The 19,253-nt window shown below is 51.3% G+C and overlaps 2 protein-coding genes across 3 annotated transcripts in view; one reads left to right on the top strand and one right to left on the bottom strand.

Moving 5' to 3' along the window:
* Positions 1-1,501, bottom strand: part of LOC144151373 (ATP-binding cassette sub-family C member 2-like) — a 53,195-nt gene extending 51,694 nt beyond the window's left edge. For both annotated transcript variants that reach the window (XM_077682405.1, XM_077682404.1), the window contains exon 1: positions 1,380-1,501. In XM_077682405.1, the coding sequence (XP_077538531.1) occupies positions 1,380-1,400 (21 nt within the window). In that variant the 5' untranslated portion in view covers positions 1,401-1,501. The remainder of the gene's footprint in view (positions 1-1,379) is intronic.
* A 15,188-nt stretch (positions 1,502-16,689) lies between these two features.
* LOC144151767 (peptidyl-prolyl cis-trans isomerase) lies at positions 16,690-17,362 on the top strand. Its single transcript, XM_077682904.1, has one exon. It carries the CDS (start codon positions 16,823-16,825, stop codon positions 17,315-17,317), a length of 495 nt encoding a protein of 164 aa, XP_077539030.1. The 5' UTR covers positions 16,690-16,822; the 3' UTR covers positions 17,318-17,362.
* Positions 17,363-19,253: the final 1,891 nt, after the last annotated feature.

Raw genomic sequence — 19,253 nt, 5'->3', positions numbered from 1 at the left:
TTAAGCAATTTTTGCTCTATCGGCTGTAAATCGACAGCAATTTCTGCTGTAATATCAAATGCGTAAGCATTGCGCTACGTGAATTCAACGGGGGTACATGCCTGTCCGTCTGTAAATATTGATGTGTCACTCTGCCACCGCACACGAAAAATGCCATTAAGAACAGGCCCGTAGAGTGCCAAACCATGTAAATCACCCCTTAAGGTTGTATTCCTGGCAATTCAGCTGGGATAATTGTGAAGCCGACTTTAAGGGACTCAGTGTACAGCGTTCCAGAGCAGGACATGGGTTACAGGGACAATTAATCAGAGGCGCTGGGGCCTGGGTACTTCGATATCAAACTGCTTATTGCACTGCCCCTGAAAAATGTCTTGCCAACAATGCATTGATTTAACTTAGCAAAGCGGATCTATAAAATGCTCGCTATATAGCGTTTTATAGGGATACATAGGATGTCTTGCGCGGGAATTTAGTAAGAAACCACAGGGGCCTCCTACTTTGATAGCAGACATCTGATGCAGCCATAAAAATGTTCTCCCAGCAATGCATTCCAGTCCTCCCTGTTCTCATGCTCTCCCAGCAAATGTTCTCCCAGCTAAGTAGCTTAGTGTGTAGCATTGCGGCTTGCGCGTGTTTTTGACAACGCCCACTCGGAAGCTAGTTTCTCCAACCTTTTCCTGTAATTTTCTCATAAACTGTAACGCTGCGGGCACATTATCTCTCACAATGACAAGGCTGTAATCAGTTATATAACCTTGTTTATAGGGATAAGGCAGTTGGCATTGTGGTCTTTACCTCTCTTTCTATATCCTCTCTCTCTCATGCTCTCTCTCTCTCTCTCTCTCTCTCTCTCTCTCTCTCTCTCTCCGTGTTTCCTATGTCGAAACTGACCTCTGAGCCGAGAAACAAATTGCAGATTTCGTTTTGCTCTCCAATTACATGGGCCAATCGCTCAGTGTTTTTTCGTCACTGTACATTGGTTACCACTACGATCGATGAGCAGAAATTTCGAAGTACGGTAGGTGAACCAATAATTAGAGCGAATCAGCATACCGTGCGTACCGTATGATCCGTGTCTAAAGTGTGAACTGGGACGCGACTGCGCACGCGCGCGCGGGCATGTACGGCGTTGCGGCTACCTTTCATCTGAACGAATGCGTGGGCAAGGTAAGGGCCGGCCGCCCGTCAGTGGAACTAACCTACCTGAACGAATGCGCACATTCCCAGTCGGGTCCCGGTACACCCGGTACGCACGGAATACACGGTATACACATACGCTAATTCTCTCTATTTTTTACCAAACTGTTTTACAAAACTTCCCGGGTATTCGGCTGTCCAAATCGGTCGTTCAAAAAGGCGCAAGAAAAGCCCTTGCTTACCATTTCGACACGGTTTCCCATTTCTGGGCTACAGATGAGTACGGTCGGCACTTAGCAATCAGGGATCCTCGCTGAACGCGCAGACTGCAGCCCGTTCGATTACACCTGTTTACAGTGCGCAACTGACTGCACAGCTGTTGTGCTTCCTCCTTTTTCTGTTTCAGTCCGGCTTTCCGGCCGGATGCATCCCCTACGCGCCATCTACGTCACAAATATATGAGCGTCATAGTTTTTCCACCGTTCGTTCATGGCGGCATTTCCCCTGCACGAGGAAATGCGAGGGCAGGGGCCCAAGTCAGGCATCAAGACTTTAGCCTCTGCTCCGTTTTCTGTAAAGAAACAAAGGAAGGAAGGAAGGACGAAAGAAAGAAAGAAAGAAAGAAAAGAAGGAAGGAAGGAAGGAAGGAAGGAAGGAAGGAAGGAAGGAAGGAAGGACGAGAGGGAGAAATATAGAAGGGAAAGAAAATGGAAGGATAGAAGGAAGGAAGGAAGGACAAAGAAAGAAAGAAAGAAAGGAGGAAAGAAAGAAAGGAAGGAAAGAAGGAAGGAAGGAATAACGAAAGAAATAAAGAAAGAAAGGAAGGACGAAAGAGAGAACTGAAGGAAGGAAAGAAAATGGAAGGATAGAAAAAAGAAAGAAAGAAAGAAAGAAAGAAAGGAAGGAAACGAAGAAAGAAAGAGAAAAGGAAGGAAGGAACCAAGGAAGAAAGAAAGAGAAAAAGAAGGAAGGAATGAGTAAAATAGAAGAAAGAAAGAAAGGAAAACCAAAAAATTAATAAAAAAATACAAAAGAAATAAAGAAGTCAGTAAGGAAGGAAGGAAGGAAGGAAGGAAGGACGAGAGAGAGAAATATAGAAAGGAAGGAAAATGGAAGGATAGAAGGAAGGAAGAAGGAAGGAGAAAGAAAGAAAGAAAGAAAGAAAGAAAGAAAGAAAGAAAGAAAGAAAGGAAGGAAGGAAGGAAGGAAGGAAGGAAGGAAGGAAGGAAGGAAGGAAGGACGAGAGAGAGAAATAAAGAAAGGAAATAAAATGGAAGGATAGAAGGAAGAAAGAAAGAAAGAAAGAAAGCAAGAAAGAAAGAAAGAAAGAAAGAAAGAAAGAAAGAAAGGAAGGAATGAAGGAAGGAAACGAAGAAAGAAAGAAGGAAGGAAAGAACCAAGGAAGAAAGAAAGAGAAAAAGAAGGAAGGAATGAGTAAAATTAGAAGAAAGAAAGGAAAACCAAAAAATTAATAAAAAACAAAAGAAATAAAGAAGTCAGTAAGGAAGAAAGGAAGGAAAACGTGTGCAGCCTAGAAGGGAGTCGTGAGTTTTAGGCTAAATCTCTCGAGCACACACACGCAGTTATTTAATACATGCTACTAGGAAGTACAAACAGGAAGCAGAAAAAGCGAGGAATATAGTTCACGCGTAGACGTTTGTGTGCGTTTTTCAATCCACATGCCTCCTTTCTTATATGCAGCGGAATAAAGGCTTTTATTTTAGACTTATCCTAATCATACGTACTCTTTTCAACAGTCGACAGAGAACACATAACGCTGAGAATCAGAATTATTTCGACACGCTTCAGCGCGACTTTTTACGTGATGTTATTTATAATGCAGCTTGCGCAAGTGAGGTCGACAGACAGGCAGCCACGAGTGCTGTGGCGTAGGTGTTACGTCGGTGCTGCCACAGACAGAAACAACGCATTTTTCTGTCCTTCAGAAGAACATTTTGGACTCTCGACTGAGATCGTGTACAGCAGCACACCTATTGATTCGCTCTGAGAATTAGCGAGATTCACTTGACCAAGACTAAACGCGCTTGCCATTCGGTTTATGTGGCGTGGAACTAACGTACGAGGATCAGTCCACAAAACCTGCGATTCTTTTCTTTCGCTGAAATTATTTCCACAGCCCAACGTTAATATGATTTCCAACCAATTTTGGCGGGGTTTGATCCTGGTTTGATCTTTACCTTTAAGCCTAACAACTAGGATGCAGCTGGTCACGGGACACCAATGGGGGAGGGGAGGGAAGGGTAAAAGGGCAGAGAGGAAATTAAGGTAATTGATTGGATTTGGAGGAGAATTAGAAACGAAAAAAGCGGGTAAATGGAGGGAGACGTGCGCAGAAGGGGAGGAGATGTCAGGTGCGTAAAACGGCGAAACAAAACATTGTCATGTTAGGCATTACAATCTTCCCAACCATTGGGCATAATTTTCTTATGTAAAAACAGCGTTCGTGCTAAAGCTGTGCCTATTATCTCCCGTTATAAGTATGATTTAGTATATTTCAGGTCGTATTAGCATGGAATGCAGCCTAACTCACTGCTTCTATTACGTCAGCAATGGAAGTGTTATGCGGCCAAAACGTAACCGGCGTCATTATGTGAACACAAGAGGAAGGGGGCGGGGGTGAAGAGAAGAAAGAGGAAAAGTGATTGTGAAGTGGAGCAGCTTGATTTATGCAAGGGGTAAGTGACGTAATGCAGCTGCAGCCAGTCAACGGCGCGCAGGGTGGGGCCACGTCGAACCATCTCGGCCTCCTCGCCACCGTTGCTGCAGCCGCTACTCCCGCCACCGTCGGAGGACCATGGAACACCCCCTTCCTCCGAGGACTCATAACTCCGCGGCTCGGACGTAAGCTGCCGAATAAAGTTTGCTCTTTCTCTCTCTCTCTCTCTCTCTCTCTCTCTCTCTCTCTCTCTCTCTATATATATATATATATATATATATATATATATATATATATATATATATATATATATATATATATATATATATATATATATGAAAAAAAGGGGGACACACGTCGAAAAAGGAATGGTTTTTAACGTTTCGGCCGGAGGACCGGCCTTCGTCAGAATAACAGCGGTCAGAATAACAACCGCCATCGCTGTTATTCTAACGAAGGCCGGTCCTTCGGCAGAAACGTTAAAAACCATTCCTTTTACGACGTGGTCCCCCTTTTTTTTCATAAGTTTGACCGCTGTCCAAGAAACTGTTGCTTGCAACTATACATAATATATATATATATATATATATATATATATATATATATATATATATATATATATATATATATATATATATATATATATACACGTATACACGTAGGGAGCAATAAAACTTGGAAGATGGTAGAGAACACAAGAAAAGAAAACTTCGAACAAGGTAGAAACCACGATTGTTGCCAATGTTTCAGCAAAAAGACTTGCCTTCGTCAGGGAGGCAAGTCTCTGACGGAGGCAAGTCCCTGACGAAGGCAAGCCTCTTTGCTGAAACGTTGGCAACAATCGTGGTTTCTACCTTGTTCGAAGTTTCCTTTTCTTGTATATATATATATATATATATATATATATATGGTTCATTGTGGGAATGTCCCTGAGGAAGGAATTTCCACTTCCGAAACTGTCGGACTAATTTATAATAAACAAGTTAACCGCAAAGTTGTTCTTATCTTTTACCCCTGACCGTTCTTTTGGCCCGTTGCAAAACTCATCGAAATCTATATATATATAATATAAGTAAAGAGTCGGATACACAGCAAGAATAACAAAGAAGGTTTACTCACGTAGACAACAAAAACATGTAACTGTACTCTGATGAAGGCAAGTCCCGTTGCCGTTATGTGAGTAAACCTTTTTTGTTATTGTTCTTGCTGTGTATCCGACTCTTATACTATTTCTGCGCGCTTCGTGAGGTTTATCTTTCTCTGAATATATATATATATATTGTAGCATTGATTATGGACGCGATGTCAGTAATTGGCACAGTCGTTCATTAGCTGCGAAGACCTATAAACCGCGCTTCAATATATATATATATATATATATATATATATATATATATATATATATATATATATATATATATATATATATATATATATATATATATATATATATATATATATATATATATATATATATATATATATATACAGTAATACCTCGTTAACTCGAACTCGCATATCTTGAAAAATCGGGTCAGTCGAAATTTTCCGCGGCACCGAACATTTTCCTATACGTCCCATGTATATTTTTCCCTTTATCTCGAAGTATTTTTGGGTCGGATTGCGGATAACCCGAAATCTTGACGGGGAGTGCAACGAAAATTCCGCCGCCGGACCATTTCACAAGATTCGCGCGATGCTGCCACGCCTGAAGTCCGTCGATTTTTTTTCTTATTTAGCTGCGCCTGCCATACGTCGATGCTTTCCGCTAACGCAGGGGACGGCGGAGACGACGGCGATGACGAACCACCTCGAGAGGTGCCGACATCTTCTGAGACGAGAAATTGGCTGCGCTTACTTCGAAATAAGGTCGAGTGCAGCGGCGGGGAAGATCGACTGATGCGATGCGTCAAGCAGCTGGAGGACGCCTTCCTAGGCCCGAGTACGACCGCAAAGCAGACGAGCATTAGGCAGTTTTTCTCTGCTAAATATTGATTGATTGATTGTAGGGTTTAACGCGCCGACGCAACGCATGCGATGGGGCGCGCCTTAGTGGAGGGCTCCGGAATAATTTTCACCACCTGGGGATCTTTAACGTGCGCCAAAATCTCGTTCACACGGGTGTTTTTGCTTTTCGCCTCCATCAGAAAAGCGGCCGCCGCGGCCGGTAATCGAACCAGCGTCTTCGTGCTCAGTAGCGCAACGCCTTAGCCACTGAGCCACCGCGGCAGGTTCGAGTGATAGCTCGGTTCTGGCAAAGCGGTTGCGAGACAGACGCTTTTGTAGCAACAACTACCGCGCCTAAAACTGAACCGCAGGCCGCACGCAGACGCTGCTTGGCATCGTCATCGCAAACGGGCAGGGTTGTTCTAATGAGCCCAAGGACGCGGATTCGTTTCCCGGCCGCGGCGGCCACTTTTAGATGCAGAGCATCTGATTCTCTCGCCTTGTCCCCCCGGCGTCGTCGTCGTTGTCGTCGGTGGCGGCGTTGTCCACCCCTCCCCCATTCTCCTCGCCGCGCCAGCTGCACTCTCCGCCGCTCACCCCCTCTCCTCTCCAATGGCGAACACTCTTTCGGCGTTGTCCACCCCTCCCTCATTCTCCTCGCCGCGCCAGCTGCGCTCTCCGCCGCTCACCAACGCCACCTAGAGGAAATTCTAGGTGGCATTGCGCTCACCCCCTCTCCTCTCCGATAGCGAACACTCTCTCGCGAGGGGCATAGGATTGGATTCGATTGGATTGGATTGGCTTGGCTTGGATTGTATTTGGATTGGATTAAAGTGGATTGTGTTGGATTGTGTTGCGTCATAGCCGCGGCACGTTGCGTCATAGCCGCGGCAGACGGGCTGGGGCCGGCGCATGTGCAGTACTCTCTTCCGCGGTTTCCTCTCCTTCGGGCGCGCTGCGCATATAACCGGTGTGCCGTTCTCCGGCGAAGCAACATCCACGCTTGTCTCAAACACCTAGAGTCCACGCCGCTTTACAAGTATGCCAACGTCGTCATCGACTCGGACCGGCTTACGCAGTCCCCTCAACGTTATGCGCGCTATAAAACGCGGTCCCTTCGCCGCTCCGCCTATGCGTCGCATCTACACAGGGGTTCCCGCGAGGGGAGGTGGGAGTTTTTTCTGATGGAGACGAAAAGCGAAAACGCCCGTGTGCTCGAAATTTCTGCGCAGGTTAAAGATCCCCAGGTGGTTAAAATTAATCCGCAGCCCTCCACTACAGCGCGCCTCATCGCCTGTGTAGCGTCGTCGCGTTAAACCCCACAATCAAACAACGGGCAGGGGAGGCGCAGAGTGCGGAGTGGGGCTGAAGTTAGTCGAGTGACCTTGGTTTTCGCCTCGAGAGCGCGCACTGAACGCACACATTTTCTGGTGGCATGCGCCCTCTTTCCCCAAGTCTGCACCCCCCCCCCCCCCCCTCCGTTAGAAAGAAACTAACGATTCGATACTTCCACTCCGAAGCAAGGTTTTAGGGGATTAAAAGGCGCATTCACCTATTTTGCCAGCTTCTGACACATCTGAATAATTTGAAGCTGTATCCCGCACAAGTTTGTAGCACACGAGGAGAGAGAGAACAATTTACTCGGTGCATCGATCAGAAGGTCGTCTGTAACTCGTCCTTTCAAGCTTATTGGCGAGGTTCAGCGCTCAGAGCTCCTCGATAAGTACTCAAAATGCGTAGGCTTCACCAACGTATTTTGAGATGCTCTTATGAAGACTCAACAGTCTCTATAATGCTGCGCACCAAGCAGCGGGCACCAACACGCGCATCGCACAGCAGGAAATAGAACTGCTGTCTTCTATTTATTTCATTGTTGTTCACTTGTATCAGATGCACATTTTGGTTTCTCTTCCCAACGCTTTCATTTTTCTGCACCGTCACAAACGCCTTATTTGGAGATTTGGGGTTGTTTGAAGGCTCACAAAGTTCGTGTGGATATTTTCTTCAGGGCCTTAGGCGGGGAGGAGTTTTCATTTTCCGGAGGGGGCTCGGCCTCCCGACTTGCAGACCAAGATGATGACAAAATCACCCATCATATATATGTATACATACACACACAGAGATACCATCATCATCATTATCATCATCATCAGCCTATCTACGCCCACTGCAGGGCAAGGGCCTCTCCCACAGATATCCATCATGACCTCACCAACTTGACCGCATGCGTATACGTACGTAAAGACGCACACACACGCGCGCAGGCACGCACGCACACGCACACACACACACACACACACACACACACACACACACACACACACACACACACACACACACACACACGCCTCTCGTACGCTTCTAGTGCGCTTGTCCTCCTATGGCAATCCTTCGAAGGAATACATGGAAATCATGCAAGTAAGCCGTCCATGTCTGCGCCAATTCAATGATGCCGTAAGCTTTTGACCTCAATGAAATTTTAAATGATAACGTAGAGGCAACTCTAAAGACATGTCAACTGGTAATGGCATTGGTAATGACACTTCGGGAGAATGTGGGGGAGGGCCTGGGTCAGCATCGCCGGGGGGGCCGCGTATGCTTCAGGCTATAAGGCATACAGCACATTCTTCACAAATTGGCTTTCGTTATGGCTGCGTGCAAGAATGTGCATATCCGTAGCGTGCGTAAATGCAATGAGAAGGTTTGTGCGACGCCACCGCGAAAGGCGCAGACAACGTACGCCCAGAGTACTCGAAGGCGGCGTTTGTGCTCTGAATTTCTATCGCAACCATCGTTATCATAACGAACTGACTCTCATCCCGAAACCCGAACAGTTATGACATTATTACGGTTTTGAAGGCTTGATATACTCGCTAACGAACGCAATAAATATTATACGCGCCGGTTTTCACTATAACCAGAATCAAAACCGGATACGTCCAAGCAGCTCTTTATTGTTTTTAAACCCTTCCAAGCGTAAAGAACAAATCCTGGCATACTTGTGATGGCGTTCTGTGAACTGATGAAAATTAAAAAATTACTCTTACTCTCTTGTCCTGGACTGAGGACTCCGCCCTCCGACCAGCTCAATTTTAATGGTAAATAAAGTTTTCTCCCCCTCCCCTTCCTCTTGAGTGCTGTTTTACAATAACGCATATTTGAATATTGGGAGGATATGGCTGCGGGAAATGTACCGAAATATTTCTAGAGATCTGAACAAACATAGTAGTACTATATTTTTACCGTAGACGTGACTCGTTTTGCTCAATAAGATAGACAACATCGCAGTCCTGCTTCGCCGGTGAGTCCACCCCCACCAAGAAGCATGAATCGCGCTATACCCAAGCGCAGTATGTCAAGAAAGTTAATGCAAATATATCGCGAGCAGCTCGCATGCCGATGAACATTCCGCGAGAAGAGAGCAAAATCATTATACGGCCGAAAGGCGGTCTGAACACGGGACGCGTCGAAGCCCCAACCCTCACGGCAGCCATATGGACGTCCGTAGGGATTACCAAAGCAGAGGCCATGCAGGATACGATCTGCGCCAACGTGGCACAGAATATCATTGTAGTTAGCACCCCGGACGAGCAACGAGCGAGACGATATGTCAAGCTGCGCTCGCTGATCATTGGGGGACAGACTCACGAAGCTAACGCCTACTTCGCGGCTCCGCATGATACTTCGAAAGGAGTCATTCATGGGATTCCAACGCCGGACACCGCGGCAGACATCTGCGACAACATCATACACCCAGGGAACCCTACAGCCATCGAGGCCCATCGTATTGGAGAATCAACAGCGGTACTAGTCCTTTTTCAGGGACAGAAAGTACCCTCTACCGTGAAATACGGCGCGACACTCGTCCGATGCAGCCTGTATTGTCAACACCATCAAGTGTGTCGAACCTGTGGCAAGATAGGCCACCGGCAAGATGTATGCCCGCAACCAAACGTGAAAGTGTGCTTCGCTTGTGGTAAGCCTAACCCAAGCGAAACGCACGCCGAAGACTGCAAGCCACGTTGCAAGTTATGTAACGGCCCCCACCCGACGGGGGCGCCGGGTTGCAGCAACCGCTTCAAGATGCCATATTTGGTAAAGAAGCGAAGATGGGATCACGCGAGACCTACGTCACCGAAACGCGTCAGCATAGCGAGCGGGAACCCTGCAGAGTTTCCTCCTCTCCAGGCCAGCCAGCCAATGGGGAGACGCCAGCGCAGCACGAGCCGCAGATGCACACGCGCTGACTCCGCCCAACCGAATCGCGCCACGTCGCGCGGGCGGGAAAGCAGGAGCAGAAGCAAGCAGCGCGCCGCTCAACCTGCACGCCGCGAGTCTCGCTCCCAAGAACGTGCCACGTGGACTGTTTTGGTAACTAACCGGCGCAGAAGCAAGAGCCGCACACCACAGCTCGAGGACAAGATGCGAGCTTTACAACAAGCCAACGCAAACCTACAGGCGGAGAACATGAGCTTGAAAGCTCAGGTCAGGGAATTGAAGCAAGGCCAGGAGGAAATTCTACGACTACTGCGTACGGCACAGCTACCCGCGGGAGCGCCTCAGTTAAACCCCACATGGTCCCTGGGGACTGCACAGAGACCACCCACCCTAACGCCGCGATCACAGCAAACGCCCGTTCAACCACAGACTACGCCACCTCAAACAGAGGAAACACCTGCAGTTACTCTCACAACACCAGAGTTCACAGCACCGGCCCCGCAACAAGAGGAGGAAGACATGAACGAGCAGGAGGTAGAAACATCCCGATCCTCGTTCAGAGACCGCAAGGCCGTGAACAAAGAACGTGAAAGTACTAACGTACGCTTGAGTAGGCTCGAGAAGCGCAGCGAACTGCAGGACAAGCGCCTAACTGCGCTCGAACGCCGAGTCACTGCAGGCTTTGCAAAAATGGAGGCACTATTGAACCAGCTTATTAACGCGAAGAATGGAGAGAGCAATCCCTGCAACCAATCGCCAACACCGATTTAACCAACATGGACCGAAACCTCACAACCCGCACAGGACTGAAGATCTGGCACTGGAACGCCAACGGCTTTCGGTGTCGAAAGGCGGCACTACAGCAACACATGACAAGCGCCGGACAACTGCCAGACGTTATAATGATACAAGAGACCCACATGGAGGACACACCGTCACTGCCGGGATACCGAGCCTACTCCAGCCCGCCCAGTGCGCGGGAGTGCGGCAAGGGAGCCGCGCAGGGTGTGTGTACCTTTGTGCGGAAGGGACTCACTTCCATCCACCACGAGAACTTTCTCGGCCGCAGCTCCATTGAGTACTGCGTTACCGAGATCGTGGTGGGCAGAAGGAAACAAGAAGCCATACTACTGGTGAACGTTTACAGCAACCCCACACACGGGCAGCAGAAATTCAAGGCACTCCTACACAAGACTGTGAAGACTAAGCCCAACGACACGACGGTGGTGTGCGGCGACTTCAACGCGCCGCACAAAGAGCTGGGGTACAGCCGCACCTCGGTCAAGGGAAGGGAACTATTAGAAGAAGCGTCGAACGCCGGCTTCGTGCTTTTCACGGACCCGGACACTCCGACAAGGATCGGCACATCGACCACAAGAGACACCAACCCGGACCTCACCTTCGCTCGGCTCTCTGGCAAGACAAGAGGAACGGTGACCTGGCACAACACCGGCCACAACCTAGGCAGCGATCACTACATCATAGAATTGAACGTACCCACAACGGTGCACAACGACCACAGAAAATTCAAGCACAAGCTCACAGACTGGACGCGCTTCCGTGCCACCCTCGACGAGCTCGACCACAAGATTGACGACATCGAGGCATGGACGGGGCGGGTCGCTTCTGCGGCCGACTCGGTCACCACCGAGCTGGACGTAGAAGAAAATATCAAGCAAGTCGACAGTAAGCTGGCTCACATGATTGAGGCCAGACAGTCCTTGCAAAGAAGATGGCAGAGGCAGCGACACAACCGGCGGCTCCGGAAACGGGTCGCCGAGCTGGGCCGCGCCATCGAAAAGTACAGCAGAGAGTTGTGCTCACAGCAGTGGTATGCGACGTGCAGCGCCGCCGACGGACAGCTGCACAAGGGGCAGACTTGGAAGCTGCTGCGGCATCTGTTGGACGACAAGTCCACCAGGGGCCACCAACAGCACAAGCTCGCCCAAACGATCTACACCGCCGTCAAAGAGCTGGGCGAAGAGGAGGCCAGCAAGCGTATCAACGCCAAGTACCTCCCCGTCGAAGCCAGCGAGACTCACACCGAGCATAGCGGCCCGGACAACCCTGAACTGGATCGGGAGATCGAGGAATGGGAGGTTCGAGCGGTACTGCAGGAGCTTAACTGCAAGTCGGCCGCAGGGCCGGACCGGCTTCACAACCGAGCGCTGCGTAACCTCAACGACGGGGCGATCGCAGCGCTTGCAAGATATTTCAACAAATGTTGGAGAGAAGGTAAACTACCGAAGCAGTGGAAGGCGGCCCGCGCGGTCCTCATACCGAAGCCCGGCAAGCCGCCCAACATCGAAAACCTGCGACCCATCTCCCTGACGTGCGTCGGGAAGGTGATGGAGCACGTCATGCGAAACCGATGGAACCGCTACCTCGAAGAGAAGGGCCTGTACCCGGACGCCATGATCGGCTTTCGGGAGAAGCTCAGCACCCAAGACGCGATGATACAGCTCCAGCACGAGATCCTGGACGTGTCGGTTCCCACTAACGACAACAGAGCCGTCCTTGGCCTAGACCTGCAGAGCGCTTTCGACAAGGTGCGCCACTCGGCAATCCTGTCGCAGGCCTCGCGGCTGGGACTTGGACGAAGATCCTACAACTACATCAGGGACTCTCTGTCGAACCGGACGGTGAAGATCCAAGCGGGCAACCTACAACTGGACGAGAAGACCCTAGGCAGCGTCGGCACGCCGCAAGGGTCCGTGATATCACCGCTGATCTTCAACCTGGTCATGATCGGCGTTGCGGAGCGGCTGAACGCGCAAGTCCCGCAAGTCCGTTACACGATCTACGCGGACGATATCACGCTGTGGGTGCCTGGCGGCAGCGACGGGCACATCGAGGAGACGCTACAAGAAGCTGTGAACGCTATAGAAGACCAGCTGGAGGGCACCGGGCTCCGGTGCTCGCCGCAAAAGTCCGAGCTCCTGATCGTCCCGCCGCCGGGGCGGTACAGGAGGAAAGCTACCGAAGACTCGGAGCGGATCGTGCTCCGAACGGGAGACGGGACCGTCATTCCGAAAGTCTCGAGGCTCCCCGTCCTGGGCATGGTGCTCGAGGCCAGTAGGAGCAACGGCGCTACCGTGGACAAGCTCGTCACGAAGATGGGAACTGCAACGCGACTCATCAAGCGAGTTGCGACGCGACACAGGGGGATGAAGGAAGCCAGCCTGCTACGACTGGTCCAGTCCTTCGCCGTCAGCCACGTCGCTTACGTCGCTGCGTTCCACTACTGGAAGGTACAGGAGCGCGACCGGATCAACGCAGCCATCCGGAAGACGTACAAAGCAGCGTTGGGCCTATACAACTGCGCAAGCACAGCCAAGCTGCTGGAGCTGGGGGTACACAACACCCTTGAAGAAATTGCAGAAGCGCAGCGGACCTCTCAACGCGAGCGGCTCCTGACTACGCAGACGGGAAGAAGCATCCTGGCCAAACTCGGCCTGGGCGCGAGTATTACAAGCAATGACGAGCGTGACGGCGGCGCTCTCCCGGAGGGAGCCCTCCGCCGATTAGTGGTGGCACCCTTGCCGCGGAACGTGCATCCCGAGCACAACCGCGGTCGACGGGAGGCGCGGGCCAAAGCGCTCATCGAAACCCATGCCACCGACACCGGCGCCCTGTACGTGGACGCCGCCAAGTACAAAGATAGAGAAGACACCTACGTAGCCGTCGTCGTGCGAGCTACGACGGGCGAAGTCTACAGTGCCTGCAGCGTTCGCGTGCAGCGGGCGCATCAAGCGGAGGAGACAGCCATCGCGCTGGCTCTCACCGACGACAAGTGCACGACGATCCTGAGCGACTCCCGCACAGCGATCCGGAACTACAGCAAGAACAGTGTGTGTGCTAATGCAGTGCGCGTTGTGAAGTGCGGTGTCAGACAGTGCGACGAGAGACTGCGGACTCATCTCCGCTGGTTCCCGGCGCACCAAGGCTACAGTTGCGGGAGCTCCCCCAACCGCAACGAGACGGCGGACGCCGCCGCGCGAGGACTCACTCGCCGCGTGGTGGGAGCACCGTCCCTCGTCTCTGCGGAGGAGCAAGCTGAGCAAGCTGCTGCGAACGACGCCAGCGACGGCGAAGACAACAGCTGCGACGATGAAGACGCCGAGCCCGTAACGAGCTACGCGGATGTATTGGACTGGTATCGGAGCGCACGCCGCTCTATGCCGGGCCCGCACCCGCTGCTCTCGCGGGAACAGGCGGTGCTCTATAGGCAGTTGCAAACGAACTCGGTGCTCACGCCGGCGCTCGCACGCTACATGTGCCCCGACGTCTACGACAGCGAAAAGTGCAGTGTTTGTAAGAGTGCTACTGCTACGCTGACTCACGTGTTGTGGGATTGTGAACTGCATCCAGAAGAGGCGGCTGCCTACCCAGGCAGGCTGCCGAAGGACATTGCTACAGCCGTGTTAGCACAGGACTCAGTGAAACAGTTACAGGCGGTCCAGCGGATCGAGGCAGCTCTCGCTCGCCAAACGCGCAGGGATGCATCCGACGCGATCCAGGGGCTGAAGCCTCGCGGAGAGCGTTGGATTCCCCGACGTAAGCGACGGGACAAGACTTGATGACTGCCCCCACATAGTCAGGTAGCAAGAGGGCCCTGCGTGGCACCCTGCTACCTCCGCCGGAGACTTCAATAAAGTTCACCTCTCTCTCTCTCTCTCTGCTCAATAAGCCTCCATACTGGTTAGAAGCCTGGTATAAAACCAGCATACACACAGTAGGTTATTTGAAACTCAACCTGCATTTTTTGCGGCCCATAGTGCATGTCGACTTTTTTTTTTTAATTGCGACAGTATGCCCTTTGGCATAAGGTCCTACAGGTACAAGTTTGCACCCGTTTCCCGGAGGAAGTCCAGAAGACAGCGGTGGTGGGGCCCTCACAGCCATCGCTCAAGATCGGGGGGTCTCCCCGGATGCAGGCCTGTGCCGCGAAGGTGTCGGGATCTCGCTGCACTCAGGGAAGGGAACGTCCATAGCAGGTGGTTGGTGTCGGCGTCTTCGGCAGGAGCCGTACAGAAGGGGCAGGTCGTGGAAAACAGGGCCTGGTATCGCGGTGGCCACGCCCGGGTTACCACAGGAGAGAGGGCCACCCCAACTCGTAGTCTACGCAGCAGGACCTCCTCCCAGCGAGCGAGCCCACTGGGAAGGTCTGTTCTACACGGTGGGATGAGAGCACGTGTGGCGCGACGCAGGTCTTCCTTTAGTTGGACAAATTGGTCATGTGGGTCAGTTGTCAGCAAGGGCAGGGGCCGTGGACCCGGCGTAACGTGACAGAAACAATCCGCCGCAATATGAGCGGGGATAGTATTACGCCGTATCCACGACAGTGGGAGAGGGCAGGGGCACGTGTCCAGCAGGTCATCAATGTCTCTTGAGACAGACGAGTTGGAGGCTGCACGTCGCCAATCCCGTATGGCCGCCGTTGAGTCCGTGTAAATGTGTGCCGTAAAACTTCCAGGAGCTTGAAGAAGTGCCGGTAGTAGAGCTTGCAGTCCGTACCGGATGACTTACTTTCATGCCATGGCAACGTAAAGTGATGTGATAGAATACTTTCGAGCGTTCGTTCAGCAAGGTTTCAAAAACTGTCTTGCGTACGATTACCGGGAATGGTAATGCCTTCTGCCAAACCCGACTGCCCCGATGGTCTGGAATTTGTTTTGGTCTTGCATTTTCGCCGTCGTCGGTTATTTGCAGCTGCCTGTTCCCTTGGTTCGAAAGATTGCTGAGTACCGAAGCTGACGCATGCTCCTGCCCTTCGCGCTCAGCACATGAGCGGCTTCGCAAGGAATGGGGCGACGCCGGCAATGCTTCTTCCGGAGCGATAACCAATACTACACTTTATATACGCCTTAATTGAGCTAGTGTATGCGATGTGAAGTCTTTTATTTTGATATAAAGTTACGCACACGCAAATGCTGGCGCGGACTAGTATCAAAAGTCAACCGAGCGTAAAGAAACATCAGGGAGAGCGAGCCCGAGTGAAGCAGACGACAAATGCAACAATCCCTACGCTGACGTCACGGAGACGCGCCGGGAAAGAAAGTGTCGTTTTATGGTCGGCCGTTCTTAATTTCCGTTTCTTTGCCCCAGAGGAAGCTCTCAACCTTCGTGAAGTCAGCGAAAACTGCTCGCAGACAAAAGTTTTGTTCTGATAATACCAGAGGGAAATCTGTCGATGCAATTGCATGCCGTAGTGAACGCCGCCATAGCAGCTCGGAACGTTCTGCGTTCCTCTCCTCTTTGGCTTGTCGTGCCAGACAGCGTCTTTTCGCTACGGAAACCAAAATCAACATCAAAATCAATGAGCGTCGTCTTGCATGACGCTCCTAAAAATTCCCAGCAAATAAATCTCCTGGAGCTCTCCTTTTCTACTGAAAAAACAACTTAAAACTTGTTCTTTTTTTTTTTACAGCCACTGACAGCTTTTGGGCTTGTAGGCCAGCTAAGTAACAATGGCAGGCTTCTCCGCGGTCGCAGGGATATATGACCCCATGCTCACTGAAGCGTGACTCATACAGACACTGCGGCGATTTCTTCTAGTACATATTAGTGTGAAACCCTTTTCAATAAACAATTCCCATCTATGCTAGCAGACAATCGGCGGCGCGAAATCTGAGCCGTGTCCAGTATCATCAGCAGCAGAAAGCATGACGCCAGCCTCCATACCGTAGCCGTAGCCGCTACCGCGGCCATTTATTCCATTTATTCATTGCGTTGCCGGCATTGCTCGGAAGCACCTCGTGGCGAGTGTTTGTAGCGCTGAAGGCATCGAACGCTTCTGTCCACGTCCGTTCGGGCTTCTGTTCATTGAGAAAAGGTGCAGACATGGCGAAGCCGAGGGTGTTTTTCGACATGGCGGCCGAAGGTGCCCCGATTGGGCGGATCGTGATGGAGCTTCGCAGCGACGTGGTGCCGAAAACTGCCGAGAACTTCCGCGCTCTATGCACTGGTGAGAAAGGATACGGCTACAAGAATTCCACCTTCCACCGTGTCATACCCAACTTCATGTGCCAGGGCGGCGACTTCACCAACCACAACGGCACCGGCGGAAAGTCCATCTATGGGAACAAGTTCGAAGACGAAAATTTCCAGCTCAAGCACACCGGCCCAGGCATCCTCTCCATGGCCAACGCGGGCCCCAACACTAACGGGTCGCAGTTTTTCCTCACAACTGCTAAGACAAGCTGGCTGGACGGAAAGCATGTCGTGTTCGGCAGCGTCGTGGAAGGAATGGACGTCGTGAAGAAGGTCGAGTCCTTTGGATCACAGTCTGGCAAAACTTCCAAGAAGATCGTCGTCACCGACTGCGGTCAACTGTGATAGAACGCGTCTCCGCCAGACATCCTCCCTTTCCTCTTCCCCTTGGCTTGCTAATAAAAGTTTGTCTCGCCTCAAAATATTTGTCGTTGCGTTGTTCTTTTTTTATTACTCTAGGGCGAACAAAATAACCTGCGGCTTTGTCACAAATGTCAAAGGAGCCGGTAATGTGTGAGGACGAAAAAGATATTGAAAAGACATGGTTCGAAAAAAAAAAGTGCCCATGCGTATCGTACTCCGGCTTAATTGAAGGTATTGTGCGTGAATGCGGCCGATGTGCGAAGGCGCATGTGTGATTGCTTCAAACAAAAGTGTTTCTGCCACCCATCTTTACTACGCGTCACGTGTTTCTTGGCGGTTTGCGACGTTTCCGCTAATCCGCGCTACCCTGAAGGATTGCATACGCTATGGTCAACGTTGCGATGGAGGTTAGCGGGCGTCCCTATCAATGTGCATTGAAGATGGAACCAAGATGGCGATGAAAAACGAGGGGGAGGGGTGACAGTAGAGAGGGAGAGGGGGAAAGCGCGCGAAATGGTGGTGGTGGCCCGAAAAATGGCGCATACCCACTTAGGGGGATTGGCCAAGAAGAGTTATGTTTTCATTACAATCAATCATGCGAGGCAAAATAATGGAGCAGAAGAAAGAATTTGGCCTAGGGTAATGAGAGAGAGATAAAAAACCCGACAAAAACAACAGAGAGCCGATGAAAGGATGACACGAGAACACCGAGAACGAAGAACAAATCCAAGGATGCTGCCTAGACGATGAGGTGGCTAAATTAGGAAGAGCCCCGAGTAACTGAGGTAAGCAGGCGCTTGGATAGCAGAGGGGAGGAGGAAGGCACCAGGCGTGAGAAAAGACCCAGGGAACACATCAAGCTTTTCTTTCTGCTGCAGGTCGTTTGTTATCGCACCGATTGGATTGGATTGGAACAAACTTTATTGTGCCTGCAGTTGGGCGCTCGCGCGCCCCTACGATGACCTACGTCGTCTTCGGGGTTGCCGCAGTTTCCGTTACTCGGCGCGGGACCCGGCCTGCTCGCCGTTGCTGGCTCGCTGGGTCCTTGCCTCTCGAGCGCCCCGAGGACCTACTTGACGTCCCAGAGCTGCAGCGTTGGTCGTGGCTCTTCGCGGCTGCCTCGAGCCGCGGCAGGATCGTTCTCGATCGTGCTTCGTGTGGGTGTTTGATGGAGTCCCTCAAGATGTGCGTGTGGTCTGCCGTCTCCCTCCGGCAGACCTTGCACTTGTCGGGCGGGTATATCTCGGGGTACAGCATCCGATGCACCAGTCCCGGGCTCGGTAGCGATCCGATCTGGAGCTGGCTCCGCCCCCGCTCGACTCAGCCTCCGGTGCGGGGGTGGGAGAGTCCTGCGAGCCATGTCACTGTATTCCGTCACTTTCTTTCAGTTCGCGACTTTCTTTTTGTTTCCTGAACAATCAGTTAAACTACCAGCTCCAACCAGAGCACAGTAAACAATATAGCCCTGGTTATCATCTCCATGGGGGCACATGACAAACACATCATCACCATCAATGCAGCATCATCCTGGTATAGAAGATACTCTGGACGGGGTGGGGATAGTCAATTTCACTTATATTCATCGGTCGCTGCCAATGTTAACAACCGGTCCCATAGAAAACTTTCTCCAACGGAAGGACGATCTGCGTCGCGCCACACGTGCCCTCATCCCACCGTGTGGAACGGACCTCCCCAGTAGACTTGCTCGCTGGGAAGAGTTTTTGCTGCGCAGACTTCACGTTGGAGTGGCGTTTTCGCCAGCTGTGACCCGGAGGTGGCCATCACGGTACCATGCCCCGTTCCATGGCACCTGCCTTCTGCACAGCTCCTACCGAAGAAGCTGATGCGGACCATCTATTGATGGGTGTGTCCTTGACTGGACTCAGCCAGAAAGCGACACCTGAGGCGCAGGCTTCCG

This window comes from Haemaphysalis longicornis, unplaced genomic scaffold (assembly GCF_048455015.1).
Source record: "Haemaphysalis longicornis isolate Haplotype H1 unplaced genomic scaffold, Haemaphysalis longicornis Haplotype H1 scaffold_9, whole genome shotgun sequence".
In the NCBI taxonomy this organism is placed as follows: domain Eukaryota; kingdom Metazoa; phylum Arthropoda; class Arachnida; order Ixodida; family Ixodidae; genus Haemaphysalis; species Haemaphysalis longicornis.
The sequence above is the reverse complement of the archived record's forward strand: the minus strand, read 5'-3'. Positions and strand labels throughout refer to the sequence as shown.